The sequence below is a fragment of the Cygnus olor genome, chromosome 5 (assembly GCF_009769625.2).
Source record: "Cygnus olor isolate bCygOlo1 chromosome 5, bCygOlo1.pri.v2, whole genome shotgun sequence".
Lineage (NCBI taxonomy): Eukaryota > Metazoa > Chordata > Aves > Anseriformes > Anatidae > Cygnus > Cygnus olor.
Window position 1 is genome coordinate 5,170,591 of NC_049173.1, and position 16,234 is coordinate 5,186,824.

The 16,234-nt window shown below is 49.5% G+C and overlaps 1 protein-coding gene across 7 annotated transcripts in view; it reads right to left on the reverse strand.

Annotated features, from left to right (window-relative positions):
- Positions 1 to 7,101: 7,101 nt before the first annotated feature.
- ARMH4 (armadillo like helical domain containing 4) overlaps positions 7,102 to 16,234 on the reverse strand; it is a 55,041-nt gene continuing 45,908 nt past the window's right edge. For 3 of the 7 annotated variants that reach the window (XM_040558428.1, XM_040558429.1, XM_040558425.1), the window contains exons 6-9: positions 11,942 to 11,973; positions 10,853 to 10,957; positions 8,105 to 8,239; positions 7,102 to 7,891 (exon numbers count right to left, since the gene is read on the reverse strand). In XM_040558428.1, coding sequence (XP_040414362.1) covers positions 7,823 to 7,891; positions 8,105 to 8,239; positions 10,853 to 10,957; positions 11,942 to 11,973 — 341 coding nt within the window. In that variant the 3' untranslated portion in view covers positions 7,102 to 7,822. The remainder of the gene's footprint in view (positions 7,892 to 8,104; positions 8,240 to 10,852; positions 10,958 to 11,941; positions 11,974 to 16,234) is intronic. The other 4 variants (XM_040558431.1, XM_040558427.1, XM_040558426.1 and 1 more) reach the window with 3 other exon arrangements.

Genomic DNA, 16,234 nt, shown 5'->3' on the forward strand with positions numbered 1-16,234 from the left:
CGTCCCCCGGGCACTGGTGTCTCTTGTGCCGGAGGTGCTTTCCCTCTGCCCACGACACATCTTCCTCTTGCTAGCTGCCATCCTTCTCAGTGCTTCCTCAGACCGCTTCGCTGTCCTCACACCGAGGAGGGCTGCCGCTCGCCTTGCTCCTTTCTCTAGCCTTCTTCCTGCCGCGTACGCTGGCTCTCAGAGGACCGAGTAGCTGAGCAAGTGGCAGGCCAGCTGCAGGGGGGGCCTGTTTTATAGGGCCCGGGGCAAAGGCGGGGCAGCGGTGGCCACTGTGACCTCAGCAAGCCTCTGTGATGCCCAACATGAGTGGCCCAAAGGCAGCTGTGCTGGGAGCAGCCTGGAAGATGCCCTCACGTGGAGGAAGGAGGAGGGTTGGGGGGGCTGAGGGCCCCTTTTCTGGGGCTGGCTCCCCCAGGCCCAGGCAAGGAAAAAGCAAAACTCATGGGCACAATCTCCAGAGGCAAATAAGTGAATGTTAAAGGGCGTACTGACCAGTGGGAATGAAACTTAGAAGAATAACTAAAATAATAATAATAAAAATTCTAGTCAATCAATTATTCAAAACAAGGATTTTCAGCTTCCACATTTCAAGCATGATTAAATCCAGTAATAAATATTTAGACTGCAAAATCCCAGGTCTAAATTACACCCTGACCCTGGCAAATGATCTCATCATCTAGACTTTGCTTGTGTAATAGCAGCTGTTTTAATTTTCCTGCAGAAATTCGTGATTTATTTCTTAATTTATATGAATAGGGGCACATTTTTTGCATTGTCGTTGTTGTTGTTTTTAACCTCTTTTTTTTTTTTTCCATATTACCAATTTCTTCTCTGTTACAGGAAAAACTGATGTGCAGAAAAACTCTGTTAATATCAGCTTTTTCCTTGTAGCTTAATTCCGTTTTCTTTGCTTCAGGTGAAAATGAATTCATTAGCAATGATCCTCAATGACTGCAGCCCCTGCAGCTCCAGACATTCTGAATGAATGCAGTCCCAGTCATTCTGCATGTAAAACCTGGAAAATTCATCTTGAGTGAACTGCCACCTGCCAGTCCCTTTCCAAACGCCCCTGGAAATGTATTTTCCTGCCAAGCCCATGGGCTCTGCTGTGAGGTTGCTGCAAGCAAGAGCTGCAAACACCCATGGAAAGGAGTCACCACGTTGGCCTGACACAGCACCCCCCTGGATCTGCCCCCCGAGCACTGAATTTGGAGCAAAACCTTTACGGGGTCCCTCCAGCGCCCTCATTATACATCCTACTGAAATAAGTGCTTTGCCAGGAATCCCTGGCAGCCTCCAGGAAGGGTGGGCGACTTCGCAGCCGGTGCTTGCTTTGGATCCCTCCCGTGCCTCCTCCAGCAGCTTTCTGCGGGCAGTAAGCCTTCTATTAGACGTGGGGTAAGTCTGCTGGGAGCCAGACTGAGAGAAGGCAGAAGGCAAAGGGACTCGGAGTGAATCACAAACCCCTCTGTGATCTGGCAGGTGGAGAATGTGTGTCACAAACTCCATGCACTTCTGTGTAAGTATAGCCCACTGGTTAAACTTCTCTATATCCATATATATATTAGTACATATGCACGCTAATAACAAAATGTGTTCCCAACCAGCCATGTGGGTGCCAGCCACAGGGCGCCCAGCAGTTAGTGTTGTGAAGGGACTCCCTGGTGGAAACATTTCTGCTGGGAAATGTCCCTATCGCCCCTGCTGGCTCCCTGTGCCAGCTCAGACCAAATCCTTTCCTTGCAGACAGCGGCTGTCCTGCTCCCGAGACCTTGGGAGAGCATCACGGGGCTCCCGAGCCCACGGGAGGCTTAACTAGCAGAGCAGGGAGGCAATTCCTTTTGCTTTGTCCTTCCAAAACACATGGATTTAAACACCCCCAGGCTGGGCTGTCCATGCCGCTCTGCATTGATCGTGGCCTCACGGCCGACCGCGTGGTCGTGATTGAATTAGACCCACTCCAGCGTGACCTTGGGCTTTGCTCAGCCCCGGGGAGTCCACACCAGCAGTGCAGGGGAGGTCCAGCTCGTCCCCTCCACCAGGGCACATATAACCTTGTTCATGTGTTTTTTTCTGTGGCCTCAGAATGGCTCTGCACGTGGTTTTCTGGGGGAAGGGATAAGGGGGCTGTTTTAAGATGACCTATTCCCTCAAATCCATGGTTTGCTAGCAGTCAGGGGCATTAAGAGGAGACCTAATGGGTAGAAAGACAGAGGCTTACAGCAAGGCAGTGTGATCACAGAGTCATTTCCTTAGGGAATAAACCTATGGAAAAAAAATAAAAATAAAAAAGAACATTCTCATTGTTTATCTTCTTTCGGCAGGTTTTGTTTTTTCATCGGAAAAAGTCAGCAATGCAGCAAACAGCTTCATGAATACACAGATTGCTTCTGGCAGCTACCAATTAACAAAGACTGGGCTGGTTCAATCCCCACGTGGCCACCTCCCTGGGAGTTTCTTGTTTTGTACAAGCCATTTTTCATTACAGAAAATACACACGCTTCACCCAACAGTTCTGGCTGGCTCCTGCTGCGAGAGGGAGCCCGATGTGGGACGGGCAGCGCCAAGGGCTGGCTGTGTGCCCCGCTGTGCCCAGCCCCAGGACCTCCATGCGGGACCATAGGACGTGTGTCTGGCCCATGCAGTGACCCAAGGTGTGCCAGGACACCTGCAAGCAGGACTGGGAAGGCCGCTATGAACCCAGCCCATACACCTCCTGCTCACTCTCAAGCCTTTCTGATGCTTCTGCTTGGATGGCAGGTGCATGGAGGTGCATGAGATAGCACAGATCTGCAGTCAGCCTGTGCTTCTACGAGCCATTGCAGCACCTGCATCTGAGACCCCAGACTCACCTGTGCCATATCACTGAGGTTTTGAAAGGTTTGTGCACAGACCCTTGCTCATGGGTCAAACCAGGCAGGAAAAGTGTCCTGGTATGGACAAAGAAACTTCTGGCTACACATAAAGATCTACATCATACACATGTCAGTGTTGGGTCCCATTACAGCTACTGGAAATCCAGCCAGAGGAATTTGGGGCGTTATTCATTGTAGCCTAAAGCCGACACCTACCTCCAGGTAAACGTCCTACCCAAAATGTCCCAGAGTGAGACTCCTCAGTGTGCCCCACTGCAAGCCCAGCAGTAGTCCTTGCACCAAATGTGGAAGAAGAAATGCAACATTTGAGTCTCCAAGCAATCACTTTACAGCTTTACCCAAGAGACAGTGCATGCAATGAACCACAGATCAGGGAGACACGGTGCTTAAAGTCAGCTATGATGGACAGCTTTTTATTTTCCAATGTTTTCATTTAACAAAGTGCTACATTCCATAGTTACAGTATGAGGAGTTGGTCTCGTCCAAAATAGAAAACCACAAGAAAGCACAAGGACTGCTAATATCACTCTATGGAAGCAGTGCAGTCCAAAGGAACCTCACCTAGGGTGAACATCTGGCCTTGGAGACACCTTTAAAAACCAGCAGCTGTGGGGTGCAGGACCACTTCAGGGCAAGAACTGCACCCCAGGCGGGCTGGTTCCTCCCGCTGGAGATGGGGCTGTACATGCTGAAAGGGTGGCGCGATGCCTACAACAAATTCTGGCTTGTGCTATCAGGAAATCCCAAACTGGGCATCCACAGGGAAACAGAGGCAAGCTGCTCATCTTGTGCCAAGTCAGGAGATGGTTATTGCTGCAGCAAAGTCGGTGTTGCAGCTGTGTGGGGCTCGGGCTGCATTAGCAGTGGCATGACCCACCTCTGTGTTCAGCATCTCATGGGTCACCCAGCACGGAGCATGAAGGGGCAGAGGGCACTTCTCTGCTGATTTGCTTTGTCCTCTGTTTTTCAAAGGAATCTGCTTGTTTGGCTGTTAATTTTAGAAATGCGGAGGTATAAATTAAACAGTAGAGCTTTAAGAGACCAGAGGCTTCAGCTCCCACCTGAAACCCTCTCCCTGCCCCATCAGCAACCTGACACTTTCAAGCAAATGAATCTTACTCCAGGAACTGTGTATAGAATATTTCTAAGAGCCTGGTCCAAAGTCTACTGGCCATGGATGAGAGGAGAAGGAGCTGGGAGATGTTTGTGCTTTAAGGACCTGCAGAAATTTCACTGACGTCAGGGGCACTGCAGAAAACCCTGTCTGTGCTCCAAAAGCTCCTACATGTTTCACTGGCACCTACGGCTGGTTTTGGCTGTCCCTCTTGCCTCCACTCCAAGGAGAACTGAATTGGAAGATGTGGGGAGCATCCAGGCTCTGGGGCAGATGCCTAACCAAAAGTAACTATTAAACACCTGTACTTCAAATGGACGTTGGTTGGAACTCTGCACTGCTGAGATGCCCATAAAGTTGGCCAACAGAAAAATTCTGCCAACCAGCAGCTCCCAACCAAGGCACCATGCTCTTGGATAACAAACCTGGGAGCGATGCCATGGCACAACAGTGTTCAGAGCCACAGCCAGGTCTGTGAGTGAAGCTGGACCGCAAGCAAAGTCTTTGGGCAGCCCTCCCAGCCCACAAACTGGGCTCCAGCACAGATCACAGAGCCAAGAGCGAACCGTGTGTTTGGCTGGACATCCCTCTTGGCTGCAACTTGCCCAGTTCATCCCACCATACCCACAGAACAGTCACTCAGATAGCGGCAACAATGTCAGCCCACCCGTGGCACAGCTGAAGTCCGGCATCACAGCCACCCACACCATGTCCTCACTCTCAGAGACACCAAGACAGCCAGCCGATGCACCCAGATGCCACCTTTGTCACCCTGACAGGCAGCACTGCCTTTAAATTCAATTCATTATGTTGGGGAGGGAGAAGAGAGAGAGCGAAACTGGTTGCCACTGTGGAAAGTTAGCGTTTCCCAAGCTGAGGATTTATTAGCACAACGAAAGGCCGCGGTGCCTCCCCTCCAGCCTTTCCCATCCGTCAATTTGACAGCCCGCCCAAAGAGCTCTGCCAGGGCTGTGGTGTTTGCATTCAGATCAGCGCCTCGCTCAGCCATCCCTCCTCCTTGCTGGCCAGGAGCCGGGCGTCTCGTCGGCCATTAACGCAACATGCGCTGTAATCACAAGCCACACAGGCACGTTACCCTTAGCAGGAAAGCGAGAGGAGGCCGCCCTTCACAGGCTGCTGCTGCACCAAGCCCCGCTGATTCCCAGCTATTCGGATCTCCGTGGTACTATTTGGCAGCATCACCAGCAGTTCCTTTTTTCCAGCGTTAGCTCAGGTCTCTCCTTCAGGCTGCAGTTGTACGCAGAGGCCTCGGCCCACCCAGCTCCATGACAGACCCCCTCACGCAGGCAGGGCAGTGCCCGTAGCCACCGCATGCCCACCCGGCATGCCGGGCCATGCTCCCCAAAGCACCTTGCAGCTGCCTGCATGGCCTGGCCTGCTTGGTGCTGTACCTCACAAGCTTTTCTGGAGGTGATCTCAAGCAGAGCGGAACCAGTCGCTCTGCCTCGCAACCCCTGTCAGGAACACGTCGTCAAAGAGCCCAAGGGAAAACGTTTCCTGGTTCCCCAAACCCCAGCTGCCAAGACTGGACAACAAGCAACGCTAACTGGGCTGTTAACACCCCCCAAGCACCTCCATGCTTCAAGAGATTTAGAAATGAGAGGGAAACAGGGAGAGAGAAGTCCAGAAGGAAAGCTCTTAGCCTGGACCTTTGTTGAAAAGAAAAGGCTTCAGCTTTGGACTGGGGCACCTGGATTTAACGGTGGGCTGCCAGTCAGTGGTTGTTGGGAGATCTGGGCTGCTTTTTGCAAGGCAAAATCCTCCTGATGAATTTTCAGGAATGAGAAGGTAGAGAGGAGAAGGGAGCCCTGGCTGGGAGAGCCTGTCCTAGAGGGACTGGGGAGTGGAGACAGCCCAGTGTGCTGAGGGACAGCTTTGTCCTCTGCCTCCCCCAGCCTGCTCCCCACACACTCGATGGGATGGACGTGAGGGCCTCGCACAGCTCCTGGGCTGGAAGACTAGCATCGGTAGCAGCACTTGGAATACCGGTGGTCCCACCTGGCCTTCTCACTGGATGTGAGGAGAAGGCCTACAGGAAAGGCCCTGGGCTCTGAAGAGCGTTGCTTGTCTGGAGCCAAACATCCGACGACTTAATGCCCAAGAGGCCCTGACCCTCTGAAGAGAGAACTGAGCTTCAGGCTCTTCTGAGTGTTGTCTCTACCACGCAAACCCATTAGACATTTGCTTACCATCACCTACATCTGTCTTTGCAGCCTGACAGGCCTCTTCACCTTTACAAAGGATGAAGCCCTGCGTGGGTGCTCCTCAAACACACTTCCACCTCCTCAGAGGCTCAGCGGGACTTGTCTCGGTACACATGCTGTCTGACCTTTTTTCTTTAATCAAGTCTCCTCTGGTGACAGTCGTTGTTCCTTGTATGAAGGATGGTTCCCCACAGAACAGTGATTTCCACCTTGGAAACATGAATATTTTGCATAAATGTAATATTAAAGAGTCATTGCACAACTGGCAAGAGAGAGAAAGAAATGCAGCCCTTTGTTTTTAGCTATTTTGACTGTGCAAAGCACCATTACCTTACCCTGCTCGGTTCCTGGAAGGTAAGGCACTGACTGTCCCCCCTCTGCACCCTGGTGCCAGCAGCATGGAGGCTTGCCCTCACCCCATGCTTCACCTCCACAGCCCTCTGCAGCTGTCCATCCTACAGCTTCATCTCTTCCCCCACGTTCCCACCTCGACCAGATCCCCTGCCCGGAGAAGACATTGCTCCGGCTGGGGCAGCCACTGCTTTCCAAGCATCCCCTCATTAGCCGTGAGTCCCTCGGCAGCTCAGCCACCTTTGGTGCCTTCCTGCATTTGGCGGCACAGAGACAAGACCCGCCAGATCTCTCAAAGGTTTCACGAAGCTTTCAGGGGCTGAAAACGCAACTCGCAGTTGGGAAAGGAGGCAGACGCTCCACTTCCACCGCTGTGTGAACGCAGCCTTGGGTTAGGGGTGAAGCAATCACTAGTGCCTACGGACAGGGGGCAGAGGCTGAGGCAACCTCTGCCCTGTCTTTCCTTTTACCTACCTGCACACTGAACAAAAGCTAAGAGATCCATGCAAGACTACCCATCAGTACATGAGCGCTGGTATTTATTGTGCTGTAACAGACAGTGCTGGTTGAAAATGGACTAAGATTTTTGTCGTGAACCAAGTGTTGAGGCCATTCCCGTGTGTTTCCAAGAAGCATGGAGCAGAGCTGAAGGGAGGGCTTGTAAAAGAAGGGGCGGGAATCGGGGAACAGAGCGCAGAAATGTGCTTCAAACTGTATCGACAACACGGTACTTGGGCACTTCTCAGGTGACAAGGGATACAGTTCCAGTGGATAACTCATTAATTAAGCAGAGCAGCTAATCTCAGCACTAATGAACTCTAGCTCAGGTAACGTAACATTTAAAATTAACAAATTGGACAGAAGTCATTCACAGCAAAGATTTCCATTCCCATGTTAGGTGAGAGCTATTGTTATGATTAGATTACTGCCAGCCAAGGACCGAAACAGTACACCGGGGTAATAGGAAAATAATCATCCGTACGGATCAGCTCCCGCTGTAACAAGACGCGCTGTGGATCTGAATGAGGCGCCGGGTGCGAATGTGAAATCTCACTATGGTACCAAAACAAACATCACTGCGCGGTGCACGTAGAGCATAGCATGCCTGGTTCGCTGGGGTGGTACCAACCACTGCTTGGTGTTCGGGATGGCTGAGAGCAGCAATGCAGCAGAAAGTCCTTCCTTCTTTTCCTCCCCCTCCCTCCTTTTAAAAGTCACTGGATATCACAAGGGCACTGCAGTTCGATTCAAAATTCATCTTCGGAGCTGTCGGCTAAGAGCATTACTCGGTCTTGCATGCTGTTAAATTCCCTCTGCTAGGGGAAGAAAAGAAACGTTAAAGAGCTCAATATGCAAACCAAAATGAGCAGCGTCTGGATCCCTCCCCCAGTACTCCAACTAAGAAGTCCAACGCATGTCAACCCAGAGAAACCACTCTCCATAACCAGATGGCGCTTACATTACAACCAAAACAGTTAACTGGGGAGTGGTGGGAACAGGCCGGGGTTTTTCCTTTGCAGTTGCTCTACCTTTCTTTTATGCCTCTTCGAGCCGTTTCTCCTCCGGCGATTCATAATCTTAATGCTGTAGAGCGCTCCAAGGATGAAGAGGGCTCCAGCTATCCCAACTCCTACAGGAACCAGCATCCCCGACATGTATCCTGCCTGAGTTGGAAAGAGACAAGCAGAGCAGAACTCACAACAGCGTCCTTTCAGAGGTATTTTCCACTACTCCAGGTGGAAAATACAGTTGGACCAGCTGATCTTGGAGGTCTTTTCCAACCTTAATGATTCTATGACTGCAACATAACCCTACACTTTCATCTGACTTTATTGTATTTGAGTCCTTCTCCCACCTGCATAAGATGGGATCTACTTCCAGGATTCCAAAAAAAGCCTCGAACCAGCCCCACTGCAGGACCTGGATGGCCACCACAACTGCTCACTCACGCTCAGCTTTTGCTAACAGATACTTCCTTCCGACAGCTGAGAGCTCAGCATTTGTCCCCTTTGGCATGGAGCTGCGAGCGCTGGGGTGACGTGTCTGCTAATACACTTAGCAGCATCTGTCTGGCCAGCTCTTATTGCTAGAACATGTCTTGCCACAACCAAACTGCTAAATATACCCTGACTGAAGAGATTTATGGAGCTCCCATGCTCCCCAAACAGAGCCAGGTGTCATGGGAGAGCAAGTACCCCGGGACCTGCCGGAGCCCCCTTGGCTTCATACTCAAAATCTGTGAACCAAACGCTTTTGTTTTGCATGGGAAGGAGTCACTTTGAGCAGGACAAGGATGCGGGGGGACACTCATGCCTGCAGTCAGTCTTGTTGCAGATCAGATGCAAATCAGCCTTAATTCAGTAGTTATGATCCATATGTTCGCATTGCCAAGAGTTTAAAATGCCAATAAATATATATATAGCACAAATAATTTGTAAACATTTTAAATCCTTTCCAAAATCTTCCCAAGTGATTATTACTTTACTGTTTAAATGAAAATTAAGCCAAGCTTTAAAGTGCCAAATTGCTCCAGCATCCTCGCCTAGCTCAGGCTGGGGTCTCAGTGGAGGAAGGGCGGCAGGTACAGCTCCCCCCGGTCACTGCTGCCTTCATTCACGCTGCAGCAGCGGCGTTATCTGCAGCTTTACCCTTCTCCTACACACCCCGAATCAGATTTTACACCTGCCGAGGGACAGATGCGCGATCCAGAGGATTACCAGACGCCTCTTAGCAAGACTCAGTCCAGTGCTCGCAACCATGTTCATCTGCATTCCCAAACTGCAAGACGACCTAACAACACATGCTTACGCTGTAATTGCTTTTCTTCCATAATCCGCTGAGTGGGAAAAACAAAGGCAGTCAGTGCGTGCTGCCCTGGCTTCACAGGCTTATCTGGAGAACGAAAATACCTGCTTTCACCTGGGACAGACACAGATGAAAACGAGGGCTGTTTTGCCTCACAAACCCCTCCAGATCCCGCTCGGCTCTTTAAATAGTAACATCTTTGTGTCTGCATTGCAAAGCTGGAGGGCTCAGGGCTTCAGCTGCATCCCGCAGCTTCCCCGCGATGCCTCCCACAAAACCCAGCCCCGCTCGGCACGTGTGCTGGGGGGAGCTGTGTGTGGCACCCGAGTGCCCAAAAAGGGGGTTAGTGAGAACACAGCTAAAAGGCTGCATCTCCGCGAGGCAATTAAGGTGCCTTAATTGGGTGACCTAATTAGCGCAGCGTGGGTTGTGCTATTTCTGGAACTTTGCTGCTGGCACAGGCGGTGAGGGGAGGCTGGCAATGCCTTTTTAGCTGCTGCCCCATTGAGTTTCCATACCAGAAATCGCTGCCTTTAATACAGTGAATTCTCCTGTCTGCCCGTGAGCCCTTCCCAAGCCTGGCCAGCAGATGCCCTTTTGCAGCATTTCCACCCAAGCTGGGCCATTGGTTTATACCCCAAATGCCAGTGATATGAGCCAGGTGCAGGACCTGTCCTCTCAGCCCTTCTGCATCACGTAGCCCATGCTGTGAGGGCTTTTGCACTTGCTTGATACAAAATCCCATCTCACGGGCAGCTCCAAAGCCACTTTTTTTTACCCCTTGCCCATGGGGAAGATAACGTTTCTTTACAGACCCTAGGGATGCTTTTAGTACACCCAGTCCGTCACTGTGACCTTCCTGGCTCTGCTGGAAGTTGAGATAACAGCAATAGAGGGGACTTCAGAGGAACCTCATGTCCCTTATTTTCTATTCCCAAGACAACATCAGTACAGCGTTTGCAGGAGACAGGATTGATTAGCTCACTGCCCCATGCTCCTGGTCCCACACTCACCACACAGTCCCCTCTCAACAAGGAACATGAGGAATCAGGGTGAGCAGGTTAATCTGTGAGTGGGTTTTGTTGGGCTTTTCTAAGAGAAAAACATGATTAAGGAAAATGAGCAAGGTGAAAGATCTGCCTCCATGTGTCTGCCATACCCTGCAGGAGGGAGATGTCTCTCTGGTCAGAGGACACTAGCAGATCCCTGGTTATACCAACCCTGCAAGAGGTTCAGACCCTACAGAGCAACTCCGCTGGCGAGTGGAACATGCACCCAGCTCATGGGGAAGGAAGGAGGTGGCCAACAAGATGCCAAAAGGGATGAAGTGAAAGCTCTGGCTTCAGTGAGAAGATGCCCGATGCGCCCAGGCTCGTGTGGTGCCAGCAGGGTAGGCCCGGCGTGAGCGGGTGACACGCATGCATGCTGCATGCACCCCGGGCACTCTGCCGGTCTCGGTGTCTGCTTGTTACCTTCGTCAGGAAAACCATTCTCTGTCCTTTCAACGTTCTCTCTGGCTGAATCCCAGGCCAAGATGCTCTGCTATGAGCAAAGATGGTACTAGACATGCCTCCTTCCTAGTGTGGGCAGAAAACCAACTCAACAAGGGCTGGGCAGAAACCCTCCTCAAACCTTCCACTCCCCCGTCCTTGAAACAGGTGCCCGGAGCCCTGCTCTCTTTTCAGACTTGGTGCTGCTGAAATTTAGTGGGGTTGATATTGGAGGGCTCTGCTCGCTGGGTGACAATCTGCTCAAACTTAGCTGTGTGTTTTTAGGGGCTGAAGTTTCCTATCGAGTCATCGTTCCTTGAGTTTTTTTGTGTTTTTTTTTTTTTTTCTATATTAACTCTGGTCCTATTCAAGAGTTTCTAAGCCCCGCTGAATTACAAAATGTTCTTGTCTTAAAACACTCCTGTCACCTCATTTCTAGCTTCACTGCTTTGCCATCGTCGACATAGCATTTGGAAGGTTTCACAACCATTTCAAAATGTTAATATTTGCCCTAGGGTAGCAGAGCCTGAAAATCCATCAGAGTCTGTGCCTGGTACAACTCCTGATTCCACATACCCCCGCACTGTAATGTCAGAGAGAAAAGATCAGGAGCTAGTATCTTTTCATTCTTCCTGTGTTTGCTTTTTGTCCTTCCAGGAGCCTTCAGCTCCTCCTGCACGGGGGGCAGGAGAGGTCTGGCCCAGAGGCAATGCACTGAGATGCACAGCCAAGTTTTGGGCTTAAAGAAAAGGGGTGAGGGCAAATTAGAGGGCAATAAAAAATGTAACTTGGGTAGTGCAAAGAGAAGGTGACTTTTGGGTGCAGAGAAGTCCCTCCAACACCCCTGTCCCTCGTCCTGCTCCCAGCTGCTACTCCTCAGGGATGTGCTGTGGATTTACACCAATACACGCAGCAGCAGCATCTGTTTCATTGTCTCCTGGAGAAAAATTTAAGCTCCTTCTCAATCATCTTTGTAGAGATAAAGAACTGCACTGGCAAGAGCTTACTTATTCCTGCAAGTAAAAATGGTGTTGCTTTTAAAGTCATTGAGAGAAACACTGAGCCTCTTACCTTATCTTTCAGCTTCTCCATCCAGCTTCTCACTGAAAAATAAGACAAAAAAGCTGTAATCATGTTACTTATATTAATTAGTAACAAATGATAATGATAGTATTGAAATAGACACTAATTAACTTGACAAGCTGATAACATTTTTCATTAGATTTCCTCTTTTGTTCATGAAAAAGAGCAAATGCAGCAAATCAACAAGAGAAACTCTTTATGTGAGTTGGCAGGCAAGAAGCTTGCTTTTGCCTGTGCAATCCACATCTTTGGAGTGATTAAAAGAGGAAGATGTGAAACAGGATTTCAGGTTGGGGGTTTCGAACCAGTACTTCTCATACACACACTGGGATGGCTGATAAGGAGATCACCTTACGACAAGGCCATCCCCTTCACTGGCCAAATCTACGTAGACATTGCTCTTTCTGTTAGGCATAAACCTGTACAGATCCCTAAAAAAAGTATTATCCCCTGTCTTTTATTCCCTTCCTTTTCTGGAAGCAGCGACTGCCTGCTCGGGGAAGTCACCAGGTACCATCTGAGGACAGGGAGAGCATTGGAGGTGCTACGCTACTAAATCAAGGAAAATTGTGCTGCCGTCACAGAGACTTTCAGCTCTAACAGTCACTTTGAGTCCCATGAAATATGGTACCCGAGAATTAAACGCCTTTAATGGCATCTACTTGGGGATGAAATATTAAGCTGATCTCAAAGAACTGCAGGCACTTGGCAGTGATTCCAACAGCAGCTCTGCATTTGCCTGCACTGCACGGAGGACCAAACACTCAGCATTTAAGGTATCAGCTGTTGTTTCAAGCAAAGAGCTGAAGGTATCAGGGCTCAGCAACTGTGCTTTAAGCCCTAAGCAAGGTTCTTTGGTGCTCCAGGAGGACATCGCTACAAGCACAAGGGTGATCTCGGCTGCACCAATGTCTTTCTGAGGGTTATTTCTCCCAGGGTACATCAGATCCCAAATGTAACACGCTGTTTATGGTGGGAAACCCATTTCCAAGCCTGCTTTCTTTCAGAAGCTCTCTTCAGAGCTTTTGTTAGCAGCATTAGAGCCCGCCTGTTGGTGTGCCACTCAGGGTAGCCATCCTTCTGCAGTGACAGCATGGCTGCAAGGGTGCAGCTCCAAGGCCATCAGCAAATTACCTTTTTATGTCTCTGACACAATATTGAGAAGCACAGCCGTAAGGAAGCAATAAGACTCGGCCCAGACATCAGCACCACTGAACTAAACTATGACTTTGAACAAGTTTGAAGGGATTTGGATACTCTCTTTTTTAACTGTCAGTAGCATGACACTTTCCAACCAGAGGATCCTAAATTATCTAGAGGTGAAAAAAGCACGAAACAGGCAGAGGAGCATACACACAAAGTCAGCTAGCTCTGAAGGTAACTAAGAAAAAAAAAACTACCAAGGAGACATACTTGGACACCCATAGCACTAGAAGAGGACGAGAGGACTTCTGTGACCAGCTCTTCCCACCAGTTGTCCTGACCTGCATGGACTAGCCCGTGGTGGTACAGAGGCACCACGCAAACTAGGAGGGTTTAACTCTATTGATGAAGATGCCTTCACCATCATCCTCTGCCAGGCCAAGACTGCCAGCCTTGGATTTCACTCCCATGGGAACACCAAAGAGGGAGGAAACGCATGGTTCCCCTGGACTGGGTTTCTCAGATCGGTTTCTCAGCATAACACCAAAACAAACATGGTTTAAGTGTCACGTAGACTTCACGTCTAAGTCACTCACAAGCCCCAGCCCTGCTGCCTTCCTGACTGGCATGGAAGAGACCCAACACCGGGAAAATTCTGCTTAAAACCACAAATACCCCAAACCAAAGGAAGCCATCCCAAAACTCTGGCCAAAGAGCCTTCTGATGACTCTGAGTTTCTAATGATGCTGTTGTGCTGTATTCCAGGCTCCCAGGAGGAGCGGTGACAGTGACTCAGGGGCACACAGCAACAGCCACAGCTTCAAAACTGCACCGCATGTTTGGAAGCTCTCGACTGATGTCCTCCATGCACATGTACGGACAGCTACATGTGTACAGAGCCACCTAAAGCTGCCATGATGCCCACTTGGCCCCAGCTCAAGCTAAGCACAAAGCTTATTTTTATGTGCCTTTCACAGTAACTGTGTCGGATCAGTGATCTCATCAATAGCCCACCCACTTGCTCGTAGCTGAACAACAACAGTGCCTCTAAAGCAGCAATTAACTCCGGAGTATTTCCGACAGTTCACATGTAGGGCTGCTATTTCCACCGGGGAGATGATCTCATAATACTCTACTCCCTGCTTTCAACAAATACAAGTTCTGGCTTCATTCCCCTCTGCTCCACAATACGACAGCAGCACATCTCTTGGGACTGAAGGACACTATGGTACGAACCCAAACTTGCTGTTTATACAATCGCCTATTATTAAAACCAACCTCATTTTCAGCAGGGTAGAGCACGTGTCAGATGCCTTCAGGAATCAGCCCAAAGCACCGGGCTGGCCATCTGGATCTCGTGACAAGTCAGTGAGCATCACATTGAGCACTTTACAAACACTCTCAGTGCTACTAAGGCACAGAATTATTTTAACACCTTTGAGGAAATGACAAAGCACTGTGCCATTAAAACCAGGCACTTTCTGTTCCAATTATTCACATATATGAGGACTCTACATGTGGGGAGGAAATAAGGCACTTTTTGAAGTTAGGCTTGATGTCTATGCTAAATGGCTACCATCAGTTAAATCTGGACTGCAGCCTCTCATTAGGGATAATTATACATAATTAATATTCTGAACTTAGTCTTGGAAGAGGAACATTGTGGATGGCATCATCTCAGAGAAACAAAACACTCTCCAAGAACACTAAGAGACTTGCCAACGAGGCCAGGCAAATAATCAGTAACAAATACTCCATTCCATGTGTTTTTCATCATCCCCCTTTTTTCTTTCCTTCCCCAGACACTGAATGTCCTGAACAAATGGCAACAGCCTCAGGGTGTGAAATTATTAACAAGGGCCTGCAGTGCCAGTCCCTATCCCGTGGCATTTTAAGGATCACAACCAGTACAAACTCTGCCTCAGCTTAATTTTGAGCCCCGGGTTTCAGAGGGAGCTGAGTTAGACAATTGCGGAGCCCTTCTGAAAACCGCGTGCATAATCTGACATTTCCTCAGTGATTTATATAATGTCTGCATCTCTGCAAATTAATTTTAAATAACATACAGCTTAAGATTACTGACACAGGTCAGCCTGAGCACTGAGTTGCACAGGGGGAGAAACGCCTGTGCCAAACACAGAGCACGTCTGGAACTGCCATCAGAGCAGCCCGGGATGAGTTCAAACAGTTACAGATGCACGGAGCTATTTTTAGTCATTTTTACCCCTCGAAAGCGTGCAGACAGCTATTAAGAAGCCACGGTGCCAACAGCAGGGAAGTTACGCTCACTAAACGAGGTCCAACAACCCCTTTCACCACTGGACTTTGCAACGCTACGTATCCAAACCAGCCCTTGTGGGAGATGGCTCTGGTTTCTGCATCAGAAACCTGAACGTCCAGGTGGCCTGGGGTGAGTTGCTCTGCTCTAGTTCACATTTTCTAACTGGCCTTCAACAAGTGGCTTGCAGCAGAGCAGCTCAGGTAAACGCACTGCACCTCGCCCATCAGCTACTAGCACCTTTTCCCACCTCATCCCATGTCTTGGCTCCCTGGAGAGGGCTGCAGCTCCTTGTGCCTCACCTGAACCTCTGGACTTCCTCCCACTTATTTAAGCTGTGGTTTCAGAGGAAGAAACGAGCAGTTTAAGACTACAGATTATTCGCCTCCAAGATATTGCTGACTGTGTGTTCCCATCCCTCAACTTCCCCTTGCATCCCCTATAAGACTAGATTCATCAAGCTTAACCAAACTACCCATATAAATAAATATAAATATAAATATAAGTATAAATATAAATACATAAAGAGGGAGGGATCAGATATAATTTACAACAAAGAATCAAAGAGGGAGAGGTCCGGAAGCTGCTTGCAAGTTCAGCTGGAAAGGTCCTCCAGCAGTGAAGTTTGCATGATTTACTTCAAGGAAAAATCCAGTATTTGTCACTTCTGACTGAAGAAAATAAAATTGGTTTAGTATGACAGAACATATTCACTGCAAGTCTCAACCACAGCCTGACACTTTCCTCCCAGGGAAAAGTCTGACCTGGCGGTGCTGTGCTCTGGGATCTCTCAGCACCCTCACCTTACAGCCCTGCAAAGCAGAGCCCCTGCAAGAAGGGGCCTTGTTCCACATAACTCA